General features: G+C 36.8%; 1 protein-coding gene across 1 annotated transcript; it reads right to left on the bottom strand.

Annotated features, from left to right (window-relative positions):
- Positions 1–2831: 2831 nt before the first annotated feature.
- LOC311091224 (E3 ubiquitin-protein ligase RNF14-like) lies at positions 2832–14222 on the bottom strand. The gene is made up of 7 exons (XM_084127045.1): positions 14173–14222; positions 8648–8808; positions 7826–7956; positions 7145–7648; positions 6797–7019; positions 6234–6355; positions 2832–4424 (listed from the first exon to the last, which is right to left on the bottom strand). Exons 2-7 carry the CDS (start codon positions 8796–8798, stop codon positions 4290–4292), a joined length of 1266 nt encoding a protein of 421 aa, XP_083983171.1. The 5' UTR covers positions 8799–8808; positions 14173–14222; the 3' UTR covers positions 2832–4289.
- Between the last annotated feature and the right edge of the window lie 327 nt (positions 14223–14549).

Here is a 14549-nt window from a genome sequence, read left to right as displayed (position 1 = left end):
TTTCACTTCTGATGTCATTTATAGCGAGAAATTACTATTGTAGTAATTAGTAATTAAATATTCACCTAGTTTTCACCAAAGGTCACTCTATTTTGATGTAGATCATTAAACCATTACGCTGCCTCCAAAATCAGTTTCACGAGTTCACATCTACATATAATTAATACAATAAGTTTATGCGTATTTGGCGTGCTGTCCGGGGGGAGGGCTCCGAGCTCGGAGTTAGGCCCGAACCCAAAGTACTCCCCCCAGTTGGTAAGTGTAGATGGAAATGGAAGTGTAGATGGAACTGGAAGTGAGGAGATGGGGTGGAGGAGGGATGCTGACAAACTTTCAATGAACAGAGATAGGTCTGCTGTGAATTTATACTCTGTCATTGAGTTGATTACTGATTAATCAACAGCTGTGCATGATTTGGTTAATTATCTGAACCTGCTCCTCCCGAACTTTGTTAAATAAAACCTCATTTTGTGAGGTACCTTCATGCGCAAACGCTGCCTACAAAGTCATTGCCTTATAGGGCAGCGAGGCAACAAGTCAGCTGCCTAAGTTTCCGCAACCACCTTTTGGGCTCATTGTGTTGTCTCGTTCTTCATCGAGCAAGGATACGTGAGTATTGCGTTTAATTTAGCCTACCTCAGCTATCAAACACAACCTACAACTTTAATTTCTAATGTGATTAATGTTGCTTCGCTTGCACTGTTTAGTTTTTCATTAGATTTTTCCGCTATTTATTCTCATTCGTTTCTTTGCTCCTCTTGTTCGGCTTTCGGCTACTGTCTGCCATACAGACCCGGTTTTGTTCATTAAATGTTCTGATCTGCCTTTGCTTTTTATGTTTTATTTATTATACTTAAAATACATTTGTATATTCGTTTTTTTCTTTTTTTCTTTTTTTTTCACAAATGTATTACTTTTGGAAGTGCAATTTGATTACCATGAATTAACGAAACCTTCTGTCATTTTTACTCTTCAAAGTGTACACTTTGTGTAGGTGTTGATAGCCCCATTAAATAATAATATAGATAAACAATAAACGATAAAAAGTATAGAATTATCTAACAAAATATTGCCAGAACTTCGTCTCTCAGTTGCTGAATGTTGCGCAACAACGTTGCTACAGCCCTGTCGTGTCTTATAACAATTCTACGTTGTTACAATGTTGCGAGCACGTAGACAGCGACGTTGCCAGAGACGCAACGTAAATGTGTTTGCTGGGAATTAGATTACTGGCAGTTAATCAAAGTCATACATAGCTTACAATACGACCCAGAATCTGCCCCAACTAAATTTATGGTCAGGAGCTGCAGCTGCTACTGGTTAACACTTTGTATGTTAAAACTTATTGCATGAAAGTTTGTACCGTGCCGACGTTTTACCGCAGTGGGTAAAATTTTCAGACGGTCCCTTAATATCATGCGCTTCCGCGTCCGTACATTAACCTGTATAATGCCGCTATAATAACATTTGGCTGTTAGTAATTTTTTATGCCCGTGCACAAATGCTGACTATCATTTAAAACTAAATGTAGTATTTAGATGGAAATCAATTCTGGTCAAAACATCCCTTACGAAAATTAACTATGGTTTTATTATAGTACAAGTGTATGGTCTTTTGACAGATTGATTACCACTTGTAGGCTACAGTTTGACTACAAATACAAATACCATGGTTAAACTAACAAAAACATAGTGGTTACCATGGTCTAACTATATTAACCATGTTTTTTTTGTTTTGTTTTTTAGATATAAAAAAAGTATAGCATGATACATTTTTGTAGCCTAAGGGTAGTTGCTCAATACAATGTATACTGGTACTTACCTAAACGGTATCACATTGTAAGGTGCAAACTCAACTATATAACTAGACAAATTAAATTAAAGTGTTAACACGTCTAATTACGTCAATAACTAGCCTACTTTAACGCTGGACTGATTCAGTTCACTCTTTTTATTTTGAATGATCGGCCAATAAACTTAAAAGCTTCTAAAGTGGTTAATATTCTTACCTTATTCTTCTTCTTTTTAGTTTAACCAGCTCTTCGTGTGTTCCGCCACTACTGGGTGTGATTCCCTGAATGTCGTGTATAGTGGCAGAGTCTTTCTGCTTGTTCTTAAAGCCTTCGCGTTACGCGAACGTCTACAATTATTTCTCTCTCACTGTCTGTGATTATGCATAATCGTCCCAACAAATGAAGTTAAAGAAGCTGAAGCTACTCTTACCAATCATTTTTCTTCTTCATTTCATTTGTACAAAGAATTGTGTGCTTACTGAGGTTTCAAAAAGCTTCTTTTTTTTTCTTCTTTTTTTTTTTTTTTCTTTTTTTGGTGCATTAGGCAAAATTATTCTTCATCGCTGATTGGTTATATCTAAGCATCTTGAGATGTAGAAATATTGTGGATAGGCAACATGTATTTGCCTCTGATCTGTCAAAAGCTGATGAATAAATACAGGGGAAAATGTGAATGTTATTTTCTGGTTGATTAAAGTAAGTGAATTGAAAAAGTGAAATGGATAAAGTGAATTAAAAGCTGGTAAAAATCCTCCACTTCAGTGTCCATTTCCTGATTTAATCTAGAGCAAAATAATAACTGTATTTTAAACAATATCTCAGCGAAGTACACCAGCATCTTTAGCATAAATGTGAAATTGACTGTGCATTTCAGATATATATATTTAAGGTTTAACCTGTTTAGAGCAGGAAGATTATAGTACACTATGGAGGATTTCTTGCATAATTTTTAGCTAAAAATGTATTATTGACCCAGTACCTAAAAAAACAGTGTTCAACACCACTTTATTCCTTTAATGAGTCAATATGATAACCTGTATAAGAGGATTAAGATGTTGATAGAGATCCCATTATTCCGTAGCACCTTTATGTTTGTCAAGATAAAATGCAGACAGTTCTAAAAACACGGTGTGTGTGCACATGATTTAGGAATAAGTGTGGATAATAAATGGATGGATAATTCTAATCTTGGATAGTGTTTAGGGTGAATAGTATGTGACTATATGATGTTTCGGTGTGGTTGCATGCAAACATCAATTTCAGTTGCAAAGCAATAATTTATCTTTTTTTTAAATGTAATGTAAATTCTTTAGTCCAACTGAAATCGTATTGTTTTTTTTTTCTTTGTGAAGGTGGACTTTGCCATTAGTCAAATGCATAATTATGCAAAACCATGCATGAGCAAAGTTCTCTGCTTGAAAGACCCATGACCATGCAGCTACTTTTATATATGGTAGGAAGAATTGTTAAGTAAATGAAATGTGGAGTCAGTATATGAAGACATTGACCGTGACAAGATGATTGCACAGTAAAAATACAGTAAACGGTCCATGGTTTCAAGACTTGCCGACTCTTCTGCTACAGATTTAAAAACATACCGTATATACCCGAATATAAGACGAGGTTTTTTGTCCTAAAAATAGGCTGAAAAATGGGGGGTCGTCTTATATTCGCGATATAGACAAAATCACGGGGGAAAGGGAGAAAGAACAACGGAATTAATATGAAATAGTGACTGAAACGCGACCCATTAAGACAAATGATTTAGGCTATACTTTCATGTAAATTAGAGAAGCAACATAATATCTGTTTAACTGAATTAAAACGCTGCTCCTCTCTGCCATGCGAGACGCAGAGCGAGCGAGAGAGAGAGAGAGAGAGGTGCGCGCGCGAGATGCAGAGCGAGAGGGAGAGAGAGGGGTGCGCGCGCGAGACGCAGAGCAAGAGAGAGAGAGAGAGACAGACAGAGAAAGAGAGGTGCGTGCGCGAGACACAGCAAGAGAGAGAGAGAGAGAAAGGTGCGCGCACGCGCTGGAAGAGAGAGAATGAATTATCACTGCAATTTTTAAATAAAATTATTTTCTGTTAAAACCAGATTTTTTCCACAAAAATCTCCTTTTGTCCCAAAAATAAGTCTGGAAAATGGGGGGGTCGTCTTATATTCAGGGTCGTCTTATAGTCGGGTATATACGGTACTTTTTCTTTACAAAACGAGTACATACTTTAATGTTATAAATAGGCGAATTTGGACATAGCACATGCACTTATATTTACTTTGTGGAATTTGTGGTTATCTGTTCAAATCAATGGTGATTGTTTGATAGACTGTGCACCGGCACTTGAGGGCTTTACTTGTCTACAGTTTACAGTCTTTAGTTCTACAGTAAAACAGCCCTCTAGAGGTGAAATAAAACCAGTCACATAATCTACATGGATTTTGTGACACATGCCTTATTCTTTGCATGTGAAGAAAAAACACTTTATGTCAGCATTTAACTTAAAGGTTATTGCACGGATTGGTGTCGCCTCTGAAGTGGCTGTAGGGGTCGTTTCTGTTGAGAACTGCAAGGCAGATCCAGCAGAAATACTGTTGACAGGAAATGCAGGTCATCTTGTTGCAGCCCAGGTCTTTCTAAAAAAAAAAAATCCAGAAAAGTTGAGACATTTTGTAAAATGCAGTAAAATCAGTAATCTGTGATTTGTTAATTCTCCTGAAGCTTTATTTAACTGACAAAAGTTAATTTTTAACATTCCCAAAGTTGTCACTGACCAGCTTAATTGTAATCGTAAATATAAACAAATTTTGATGGCTGCAACACATTTAAACAGTTGGGACAGAGGCGAAAAGTGAAAAAGCTTATAGAATATCCAACAGTCCACAATTACCAGGGGAATTAGTAGGTGATGGTGTTGTGATTGAGTGTAAAAGGAGCATCCACCAAAGGCTCTTTGCCATGTGCAAAAATCACATTTCTCAATGCAACATTGCAAAGAATTGAGGTATTTCAGCATCTACAGTACATATATATTGTGAAAATATTCAGGGAATCCAAACCTCAGTCTGTGTTGGGCAAGGCAGGAACCTCCGTTGAATCTGCGTGACCTTTGAGCCCTCAGACGGCATTGCATGAGAAACCGTCATGCAACTGTGTTAATATAACCACATGAGCTCGGGAGAACATTTTTGGAAAACTGTTGTCAGTCTGCAGCCCCATCAAGAAATGCAACTCAAATCTCTGTTACTCCAGGAGAAAGCTATACATCTGTTCAATGCTGAGATGCCGCTGAGTTCTCTGGGCCCGAACTCATAGATGGTCTAAAAGAGGAATGATGAATCAGATGGATCCACTTTCCTCAGCGACAGGTGCAAAAGCAAACATCTGTCAAGGTATGGGGGTGCATCAGTGCAAACAGTATGTGTGAAGGTACCATTGACGTAGAGGCATATACTGGGATTGTACAGAGGCATATAATGCCATCAAGATGACATCTTTCCTGAGAAGTCCATGTTTATAAGGAAAAGACAATCCCAGGCCTCATTCTGCACATGCTACAACTGAGTGGCTTTGTAGACACTCTACACCTGCAGTCCAGATCTGTCTCTTATTGAAAATGTATGGCCCATCATGAAAAGGAGAATCAGACAATGACGAGCACGGACTGTTGAGCAGATGTCTTGTATTAGGAGAGATTAGGGAAAAAAATTCCACTTGCAAAACTGCAACAATTAATTTCCTCAATTCCCTCAATTCCCAAATGATTAAAAGTGTCATTAAAAGGAAAGGGGTAAACATGCCTCTGTCCTAACTCAAAATCAAATATTGTTTAAATTTACAAAATAAAATAAATTTAGTCAGTGAAATTTTTTATTTGTAGCCTACTTGTCAGTTAAATATAGGTTAAAGGACAAGTTCGGTATTTTACACTTAAAGCCCTATTTTCAGATTGTTTCTGATGAAATAGAATGGTTTAGAATGAAATTTGGACAGATGCTGCTGATCCGAGAATTTTAGGTTTTTGTGTTATCACCCCCCCCACCTTCACAATGGCTCAATAGGTGCATATATGAACTATCCTTCCTAAAACGCATGTGGGGGCATGTGTCCAAATTTCATTCTTAACCATTCTATTTCATCAGAAACAATCTGAAAATAGGGCTTTAAGTGTAAAATACCGAACTTGTCCTTTAAAGAGAATTAGTGAATAAATGTATCCAGATTTGTCAGTCACTTTTAATGACTAACAAATCCATGTAATTTACGATCAAATCTGATCATACATGAGTCTTATAAATCATGCCCCAATAATGCTGCTCCTGGGTCAATTTCTTTTATCTCAGTCAACAAAAAGAGAAAATGAATCCTTTATTTTTAAAAGCTTTTTACTAAGAATCTACACTGTGAAATGTCTGTTTGCAGTCATGAAGCTAGTAGTTGCTGACCTGTATGTTAATGCGACAGGAAGGGCAGCTTTTAGAGTTATCCCTCACCCAGTCTTCGCTTAAAGCATCATCCTTTACTCTTTGAACTCGCTGATTTTCTTGTAGGTCCTTTTCCATTTGTACTTTGTAGAGGAAAATAAGATTGTCTTGTTATAGCATTACAAAATACATAACCCTGTGTATTGTGAAAAGCAATTAATCCCTGCAAACCCATCAGATGACCTCAAAAATCACTGTTCAAATGGGGTCTACAAAACTAACCTAGGACAGTAGGGAACCTGTGGGTAGTGTTCAATGACCAACTGAGCTTTACCACTCACATTTCAACAGCTTAGGTTTACACACACACATACACTTCTTCTTTTTCACATCTCACCTCTGTTTTAGATAATCTAGCTTTCTAATAAAAAACTGCCATTGTATACTATGAATAGTGTTTGCTTTAATTGCTTCCTTTGTTGTAAGTATCTGCTAAATGCATGAATGTAAATCGCTATACAAGTGAAATTGACTTGCCCTAATTGTACTGGTGTGTATTAAAGGACACTCCACTGAGATCTTACCTTCTTTGCAGAGAGAGAGGGCATGATATGCTCGCTTGCAGAGGGTGCAGAAGACGAATCGGCAAGAGGGGCAGATGCCCATGTTGGCATCAGGCTCGATCATCACAGCCATACAGCAACTCATGCGTGGACAATAAACAACATCTGCCATTAGGTTCAGACTCGACTGCAGGAGGAGGCGGTCATAGCGGGCAAATTCATCTTCACCCACCAGAAGTTTCACCTACAGTATAATAGCAGTACAGTGGCGTTAGTTCCTCTTAATCTACTGTTCAAACAGCTAAAGTGCTTAATAGTCAAAACCTATTCATAGCTCATACTCAGGCACAAACACACAAGAAAAAGTACCTGTGCAGGAGAGGCCATGGACATACACTCGGGCTCAGGACAGGTAAGGCACTGGACTTTGCCATCTCTTATCTGGATCTGAAAGTATTCCTTCACACATGCTTTGCAGTAAACATGCTGACACTCTTTAAAGAGCAAAGAGTTGGAACCCAGATTCTCAGAGAAGCAGATTCCACAGGAAAAAACCTTGCTATCAAACTCCTTCTGTTTCTGAGCTTCATTAAAATCCAGCAGCTGGGTTAGTATATCTGTGTGAGGGTCAACTTCTTGGACTGCTCGTTGGTCCAACTCTTGCACTTTGCTCTTTTCTACAGCAGTGTCTTCTGCTTGGTTCTGACCAGATTCACAGTGAGGCTGCCCACCAATGGTTTGGACCTCGAGGGGAGACTGGATGTTCAGAAATTCCAGAGTTTCTTCCTTTAGAAACTGGATCCAGGTAAAAAGAACCACATTGCCCCTGTTCTCTTCCCAAAGTTCATCCAGTCTCTTGCAAAGTGCAGTGATCTTTTAGACATTAAATAACTTATTAATTGAGCAGAGATTATCTTAATGGTTATGCCATTATCATTATGCCAATATCATGTCCAAAAAAAAAGACCAAATATAAAATATAAAATACATTATTTAATCATTTCATGTTATTTAATTACACAAGCTCAGATCAATGCTAAAAATACAAACCTGAACTCTTGAAAGCCACTTGGAGCTCAAAGTAAAGACTGGAGCCGATGATGAAGGGTAGTCTGTAGGTAGTTCAAAACTCAGAACCAAGGGGGGTAGAAAGGATATTCCAAACTCTACGCATGCCTCTCCTATGAAAAATATGCACAAAACATCAGCTTATAAAGACTTTGGGGAACACATGCAATAGGGCTCCAAAGTTATTTTAATTAAAATCAAGATTGCAATGTGGCCTTTTATTTGCAATTATTAATCCACACAATCTGTGATTTAATTAAATAAATATACTGAGTGTGTACTTGGCACCACTTCGTTCTGCCTGTATCCTATGGAAGCTTGTTTCTGCCACAGAAAAAGAAAAAAAAAGGTAATTGTGAATTTTTGTCTCACAATGTAGACTTTTTCTATGTAAGCTTGTTTCTGCCACAGAATAAAAAATACTTTTTTATTTTCGCGACTTTTTATCTCAGAATATCTCAGAATTTATCTCGCAATTGAGAGTTATACTGTAAAGTCAGAATTGCGCAATATAAACTTGCAATTGTGACATAAAAAGTCAAAATTATCTTTTAAAATGTTTTATCCAGTGGCAGAAACAATTTTAAAAACACAATTTTGAATTCTGAAGAAAAATTCTGGAAAAAAAGGGGAGAATTGTGATATATAAACTTGCAATTGTGAGGAAAGACTGTTTCATTTTCTCTTGGCCTTTGTATCACGTTGGTATCGTGAAGGATCTTAGTACAATAGCTCAAATAACAATATTTTTCAAAATAACAGTTAGTTGTTTTGTTTTTTACCATATCTTGTATGAAATCTTACCCTTGACTAGCAGTCTGAAGTTAGGAGGAACCTCAGGGCACAGATTGATCTTGCCCCTCTGTCTTGATTCTGTCCTGTGAAACTCCTGATCGTCATATATGCTCTCTAGCGCCAGCAGTTCATCTGTTTGTGCTTCCTGGTCGGCTGACATTTGAACATACCTGAGATCAATATAAAAACAAGTATTGTAAAACTGTAGCAAAGTTCATGTTCAGTGCATTGCAAAGTGGTTTCTAGACTCTAGATTGCCCTAGACTGTGGCCACTCCCACTGTTGCCAATCTGCCAAGCCCATGTTGATTGTTTATACTTAACAAAGACTAATAGTTTTAGGTCTACAAATATGATCAAACATAGACTTAAATATTTTACATAAAAAATCAACAGCAACTTTAAGTTCTCAAACTCCACCTCCACTTTGTATGCGCACTTAATCGCTACACTAATCGTACTGCAGTGTTTGTGGGAGGATCGCTTTGAACTTCAAATGGACAAAACTCAATTATCTTAATTTATCAAAGTACAAATAGGTCTTTGAAAGAACAATTAGAGGTTGCCTATTTTTTATAGTGTAAATTTCAGTGTCACCTTGCGCCTGTTTCACACGGGATGCGCAAGCAGAGCCGAGGCAGCGCAGAAGCTGTGCGTATGCAGAACGGGAGCCTCATACACTCACTGGCTGCTTTTGTCACACACAGCTGATTTGTCTGTGTCTCAAACTCAGTGATACACACAATACAAGTCGTCCTCTATCTGTGAACATGATACTTCAGCATTATCTTTGTCTGTATTCCGAAAGAGCAAGTATAAAAAAGCTTTGCCTGGACGTGTTCATCTTAGTTTTCTAACCTATGTACTGGTCGCTGTCAACTCGGGTTTAATGTCATTCCCAGTTATAACAGTCCTCCAACGAGGTAAATGGGCAAGGTGCTTGGGTGGAGCCGGCAGGGCAAGACACTTGGGTGAAGCCGGCAAGGCAAGACGCTTGGGTGGAGCCGGCAGGGCAAGACGCTTGGGTGGAACCGGAAGGGCAAGACGCTTAGGTGGAGCCGGCAGGGCAAGACGTTTGGGTGGAGCCGGCAGGGCAAGACGCTTGGGTGGAGCCGGCAGGGCAAGACGCTTGGGTGGAGCCGGCAGGGCAAGATGCTTGGGTGGAGCCGGCAGGGCAAGACACTTGGGTGAAGCCAGCAGGGCAAGACGCTTGGGTGGAGCCGGCAGGGCAAGACGCTCGGGTGAAGCTAGCAGGGCAAGACGCTTGGGTGGAGCCGGCAGGGCAAGACACTTGGGTGAAGCTAGCAGGGCAAGACGCTTGGGAATGGCCTCCGTGGCCATATCGGGGAGAGCAGGGAGCTCTGGGACCACCAGACCTTGTGAGATGGAAGCCTTCCTCCGCTTACGCCAGCGAGGTGATGGCATGAAGAAATCTGCACTGTTTACTGCTGCCTCAGGTGAAACTACAGTGTCTACAGCCACCTGTGGGGGAGCTGCAGTGTCTACGACCACCTCTGGGGGAACTTCAGTGTATATATTAAGTTTATAACTTTAAACTAAGTTTTAACATACAAAAAAAGGATTTTTTTTTTTGTGAGAAAATGTTTAGTGCATCAAAATGCTTACCAATATAGCTGATGGAAATGCCAATTATCGATACATTTTTGAAAACTTTAGCGCATAAATTCTATGTTGATATTTCAAATGTCGGAAAACACTTTTTCTCGACAATAAATGTGCTGTCACACAGAATCAGCCAAGACACAGAATACGCGTTAGGGCCGTTGTTCACGTTAAAGCACCTTGTTGTCTTGTGTTCCCCTTGTCTTGTGTGGACTTTTGTCATTTCCTGTCCTGTGCCATGTTTTGTAGTCCTTTGTAGTTTTTCTTTGTTCTTGTTTTTCTTGTAGTCTTCCCAGGTGTTTCGAATTAGCCACGCCCCCTTGTTATCTTGTTTAGCTTGTTTGTGTATTTAAGCCCTGTGTCTAGTTTCAGTCTTGGTGAGTTCTTGATGTTGTATGTTGGTTGTTCTGTTCCTGAGTCCTGTTTCCTAGTCTGAGTTTGTCTTTGTCAAGTTTTGAGTTTGTTTAAATAAAGTGTGCTGGACGTGGATCCTGCTTCCTCCTATGTTTCAACCGCAACGTTACAAATGTATCTATTACGGTACATTCATATTATTAAATTGTATATACAATTATTTTGTTACTATTGGTAAGGACAAGACTCATTACTTCTCAAACATCATTTATTCTTATCTTTTTAATTTTGTCTCTTTTTTCTTGATTACACATCTTAATGTGATGTTCAAATTAAAATATATTTGTTTTGTTCTAAAGATGTAAAAGTCAAATTGCATTCTGTACACTTAAAAATGTTAAACTTAAAGGGTTTGTGCTGACTTAAAGTTTTAAGTTTAGTCAATTTAAAAAGTGAAGTTTATTAAGCAACAACTTGGATATTTGAGTTAATAAATCCGGGAAAGTTATTCTGAGTTTTTAAGTTGTGATAATATATATTGCTTTTATAGGCAGCTGTTGGTCCCATTTTAAAAATAATATTACCAACTAAGCATTCTTTTCAGATTACAATCTAAAAAAAAAAGTAAATCAGAAAAATAAAACAACTGCACACGTTTCTGAATATTGATTGATGATCAAGTCAAGTAATAGTTTATATAACGAAGTACAAAAAAAAGAAACATGACACTTGTTAATAAAAATAATTTTATGTAGGCTATACACTCAAAAAAAATGATTTTAGCTCTTTGTTCAATTTAATTAATTAAAATGAGCATATACGACACAACCCTTCATAGAAATGATTCCATCTTAATTTCATTAACCTAATTCATTTGTGTGAAAACTACATGAATCATTGTTGTTGACATCTAACTGGGCAGTGGATCTGTAGTTCCCAGCATGCTTTGCAAGGGACTGCATTAAGAGGGTCAATTTAGGGGAAAAGTGTTATTTTATGTGTTTTTCAGTAAATGGAAAGATGTTGTTAGTTAATGTTAGTGTTTAATGTTCAGTTATGTTAGAAACTTAGAGGACTTTCTGTAATGTTTTTGAATTTTGTGGTTACCATTATGCAGAAGAGTGGTGACCGTGTTTAGGCTGTGGGCTCAGTGTTACACTGTAAGTGTATTAAACCTCGAGTTCAGGCTGTGGGCACTCAGTATACACTATGTGTAACCCTCACTCGCAAACCTGCACAAGTAATATTATATTACTATGTAAAAAATGGTTTTAATTCAATTGAACACTAGTAGTGTATCATTAGAAGTGACCGTAGAGTCAAATTAACTAAAATTATAATGTTGGTGATTTAAGGCAGGACAAAAACTAAATGTAGTTAACCTGACAAAACTTTATCTAGCAGGAATAACTAAATTAATTTAAATTCATACAACAAGATTACAACAAATTATTTCAAACTAATTTGATTTTGTTGGAAAAATGTAATTCAATTTTGTGGAAAACCTTTCCTTAATTTAATTAAGTTCGTTCAACAGATTATTTTTTTGAGTGTACAATTTAATAATGTTTTGTTTTAAAATGGATGAGGAAAATGTAGTGCCTTGGAAATCTCTGCAGCTCGTCAAAAAAAAGGGGGGCATCTGTCAAATGAACGAATGGCTGTTGGAGTTTCCAATGCTGACAAAAAGAAAGAGGTAAAACACACATACTTCTGTATCTGAATAAATATAATTAATGCTATAAAATCACGATTTAATGGTCAGAAGCTGGCTATACTTGACAAATGAAAATCACAAACATGACACTTATTAATAATATAATTTTATAATTAAATATGTATTATTAGTTATTTTGTATAATTATTCATTTATTTAATGTAACAATTTTATCTCAAACAAATTAGGAAAATAAAGTGGTTGAATCCAAAAAGCTCTAAACGAATTTTAGAACTGTTAAGACTGCATCAGTTAAGCTATAGACCATTTAAAAAAAGTTAAATATAGGTATACAAATAAAATGTTTAGGTTACAGCTGCATCTGTATCCGAATTTAAAAAAAAAAAAATATCAGCACGTTTTCGATCCATTTGATGTTTCTGAATTCTAAAACCTATAAGAAAAAATAACTATTTGGTTTGAACAATCTGTATGCGTTCTAGGCCATGTCAAATCTCAATTGGCTTGACTGCATGTTCAAGGCTTATGTTGAAGATTGGATATGACTGAACATTTCACTGTACCAAAATTTTGCATAGGCCTACAGAAAAAAATGAGCTGCCCTGTGTCCAAACCCATGGCCTTTGTCACATAAGGGCGGGTACATGCAGTCAAGTCCCACAAGATCTTCTGATTAATATTTCATAATATTAGTAACAAGCCTTCATAAAACAAATTTCAATTGTCTCATTACTCTCAGCATTTTACAAATATTTAGGTTGCGAATTATACAATATAATTTGCGATATGTGTGAAATTATGTGTGGAAACGTCTAGAGGTTATAATGTTTTAGCATACAACATATAGGGTGACCACCACCATCAAACAAACCAAATGTGGTACGAAGTTTGTGTGGGACAATGTGGGATATGTTACCGACACTAAAACATAACCTGAAACTGTTATATAATGTTTTATCTAACTTATTAAAAACATTTGTATTCTGCCTTTCAGCTGATAAAATTCTTTGTTCTTTAGTCCCTTCCAGAAAACCCCATTACATCACAGTGTAACATAACATGTCTTTATTTTACATGTCATTTAAATTCAACATCACTGAGCCCAAAGGCAGCAGGCATCATGCAGATGACTATTTTTGAAACAGTTCTAAAACTAAACTATAAAATCCAACAAAATAAATAGTGAAAAAATAAAATATAAAACAACATGAAATTAGATCATTGACAGTCTTATAGCTTATATTAAGAATATATTAAACCAAAAGCCATTTTGTCCAGTTGGGTGGAAACAGGCTAGAGGCAGCAAATTTAGCAATCTCTCTCTTTTTTCTTTTCTTTTTTTTAAAACTAAAATTCACTTTGTCGACAACAAAACAAGCAAAAAGTTGATGAAAACTTGGCTAATGTTGTTAACAACTCATTGAAATAGCTTGTACCTAGCCGATGTTTTAACGCAGTGGGTAATTTTCAGACGGTCCCTTAATATCATGCGCTTCCGCGTCCAAACATTTGCCTGTATTATGGAGCTATATGTGTTGGCTTTTATAAGTAATTTGTTTATGCCTGTATACAATTGTTGAATATAATTTAATCTAACTGTGGTATGTATAGGGAAAACAATGGATAGTTCTTAGTTCGAGAGCAGATCCTCACATGCATTTCTACATCTGGTCAAATACTAAAAATGTTTCCCAATAGCCTATAATAATAAAAGGTATGCACCTTGGTAAAGTGCTACTGTCAAACTCAAATTTACATATTAACTACGTTTAATTATGTCAACAGCTGCTTTAAAGCTAGACTGGTCAGTTCACTCGTTTTATTCTGAAAAACCTAAAATAAAGCTTCTAAATTACTTAGTAGTAGCCTCTATTTATTACCTTTTTCTTCTGCTGCTGCTTCTTAGCTCAGGGCGGTTGTCAAATCGGTGTTCCGTCACTACTGGGTGTGAAGCAATGACGTAGAGGCAATAAATCGTATCATTCTGTTTATTTAAGACAAGAGAGCTTTACACAGGATTTGTTTAGCAGATTCACACATTTGAAGAAAAAAAAAAACAACAAAAAAAAACCAATTATTCAATTATTTTATTAGTCTAGCCTATTTCTCTTCTCTAAACGAGTGGCCAACTTCCTGTCACAGATAAAGGCGTATTTTATTTATACATTTGTGAAAATGTATTTTGTTTATTACAAATGTTGTGTAATGTATTATGACTGTTCATTTGGAAATTGTATATGAGTATCGCAATAATTTG

This window comes from Abramis brama (genome assembly GCF_963993115.1).
Source record: "Abramis brama genome assembly, chromosome: 10".
NCBI classification, from domain to species: Eukaryota; Metazoa; Chordata; class Actinopteri; order Cypriniformes; family Leuciscidae; genus Abramis; species Abramis brama.
This window is presented reverse-complemented; position numbering and strand designations above follow the sequence as displayed.

What these genes read in the sequence shown, in the direction of transcription:
- LOC311091224 (XM_084127045.1), bottom strand. Translation starts at nt 8,798, where the DNA reads ATGTCAGCCGACCAGGAAGCACAAACAGATGAACTGCTGGCGCTAGAG. An exon ending in CCATGGCCTCTCCTGCACAG is followed by an intron (nt 7,020 to 7,144) that starts GTACTTTTTCTT and finishes ATTATACTGTAG; the next exon opens with GTGAAACTTCTGGTGGGTGA. An exon ending in CCTGTCGCATTAACATACAG is followed by an intron (nt 4,425 to 6,233) that starts GTCAGCAACTAC and finishes TTTTTTTTTTAG; the next exon opens with AAAGACCTGGGCTGCAACAA.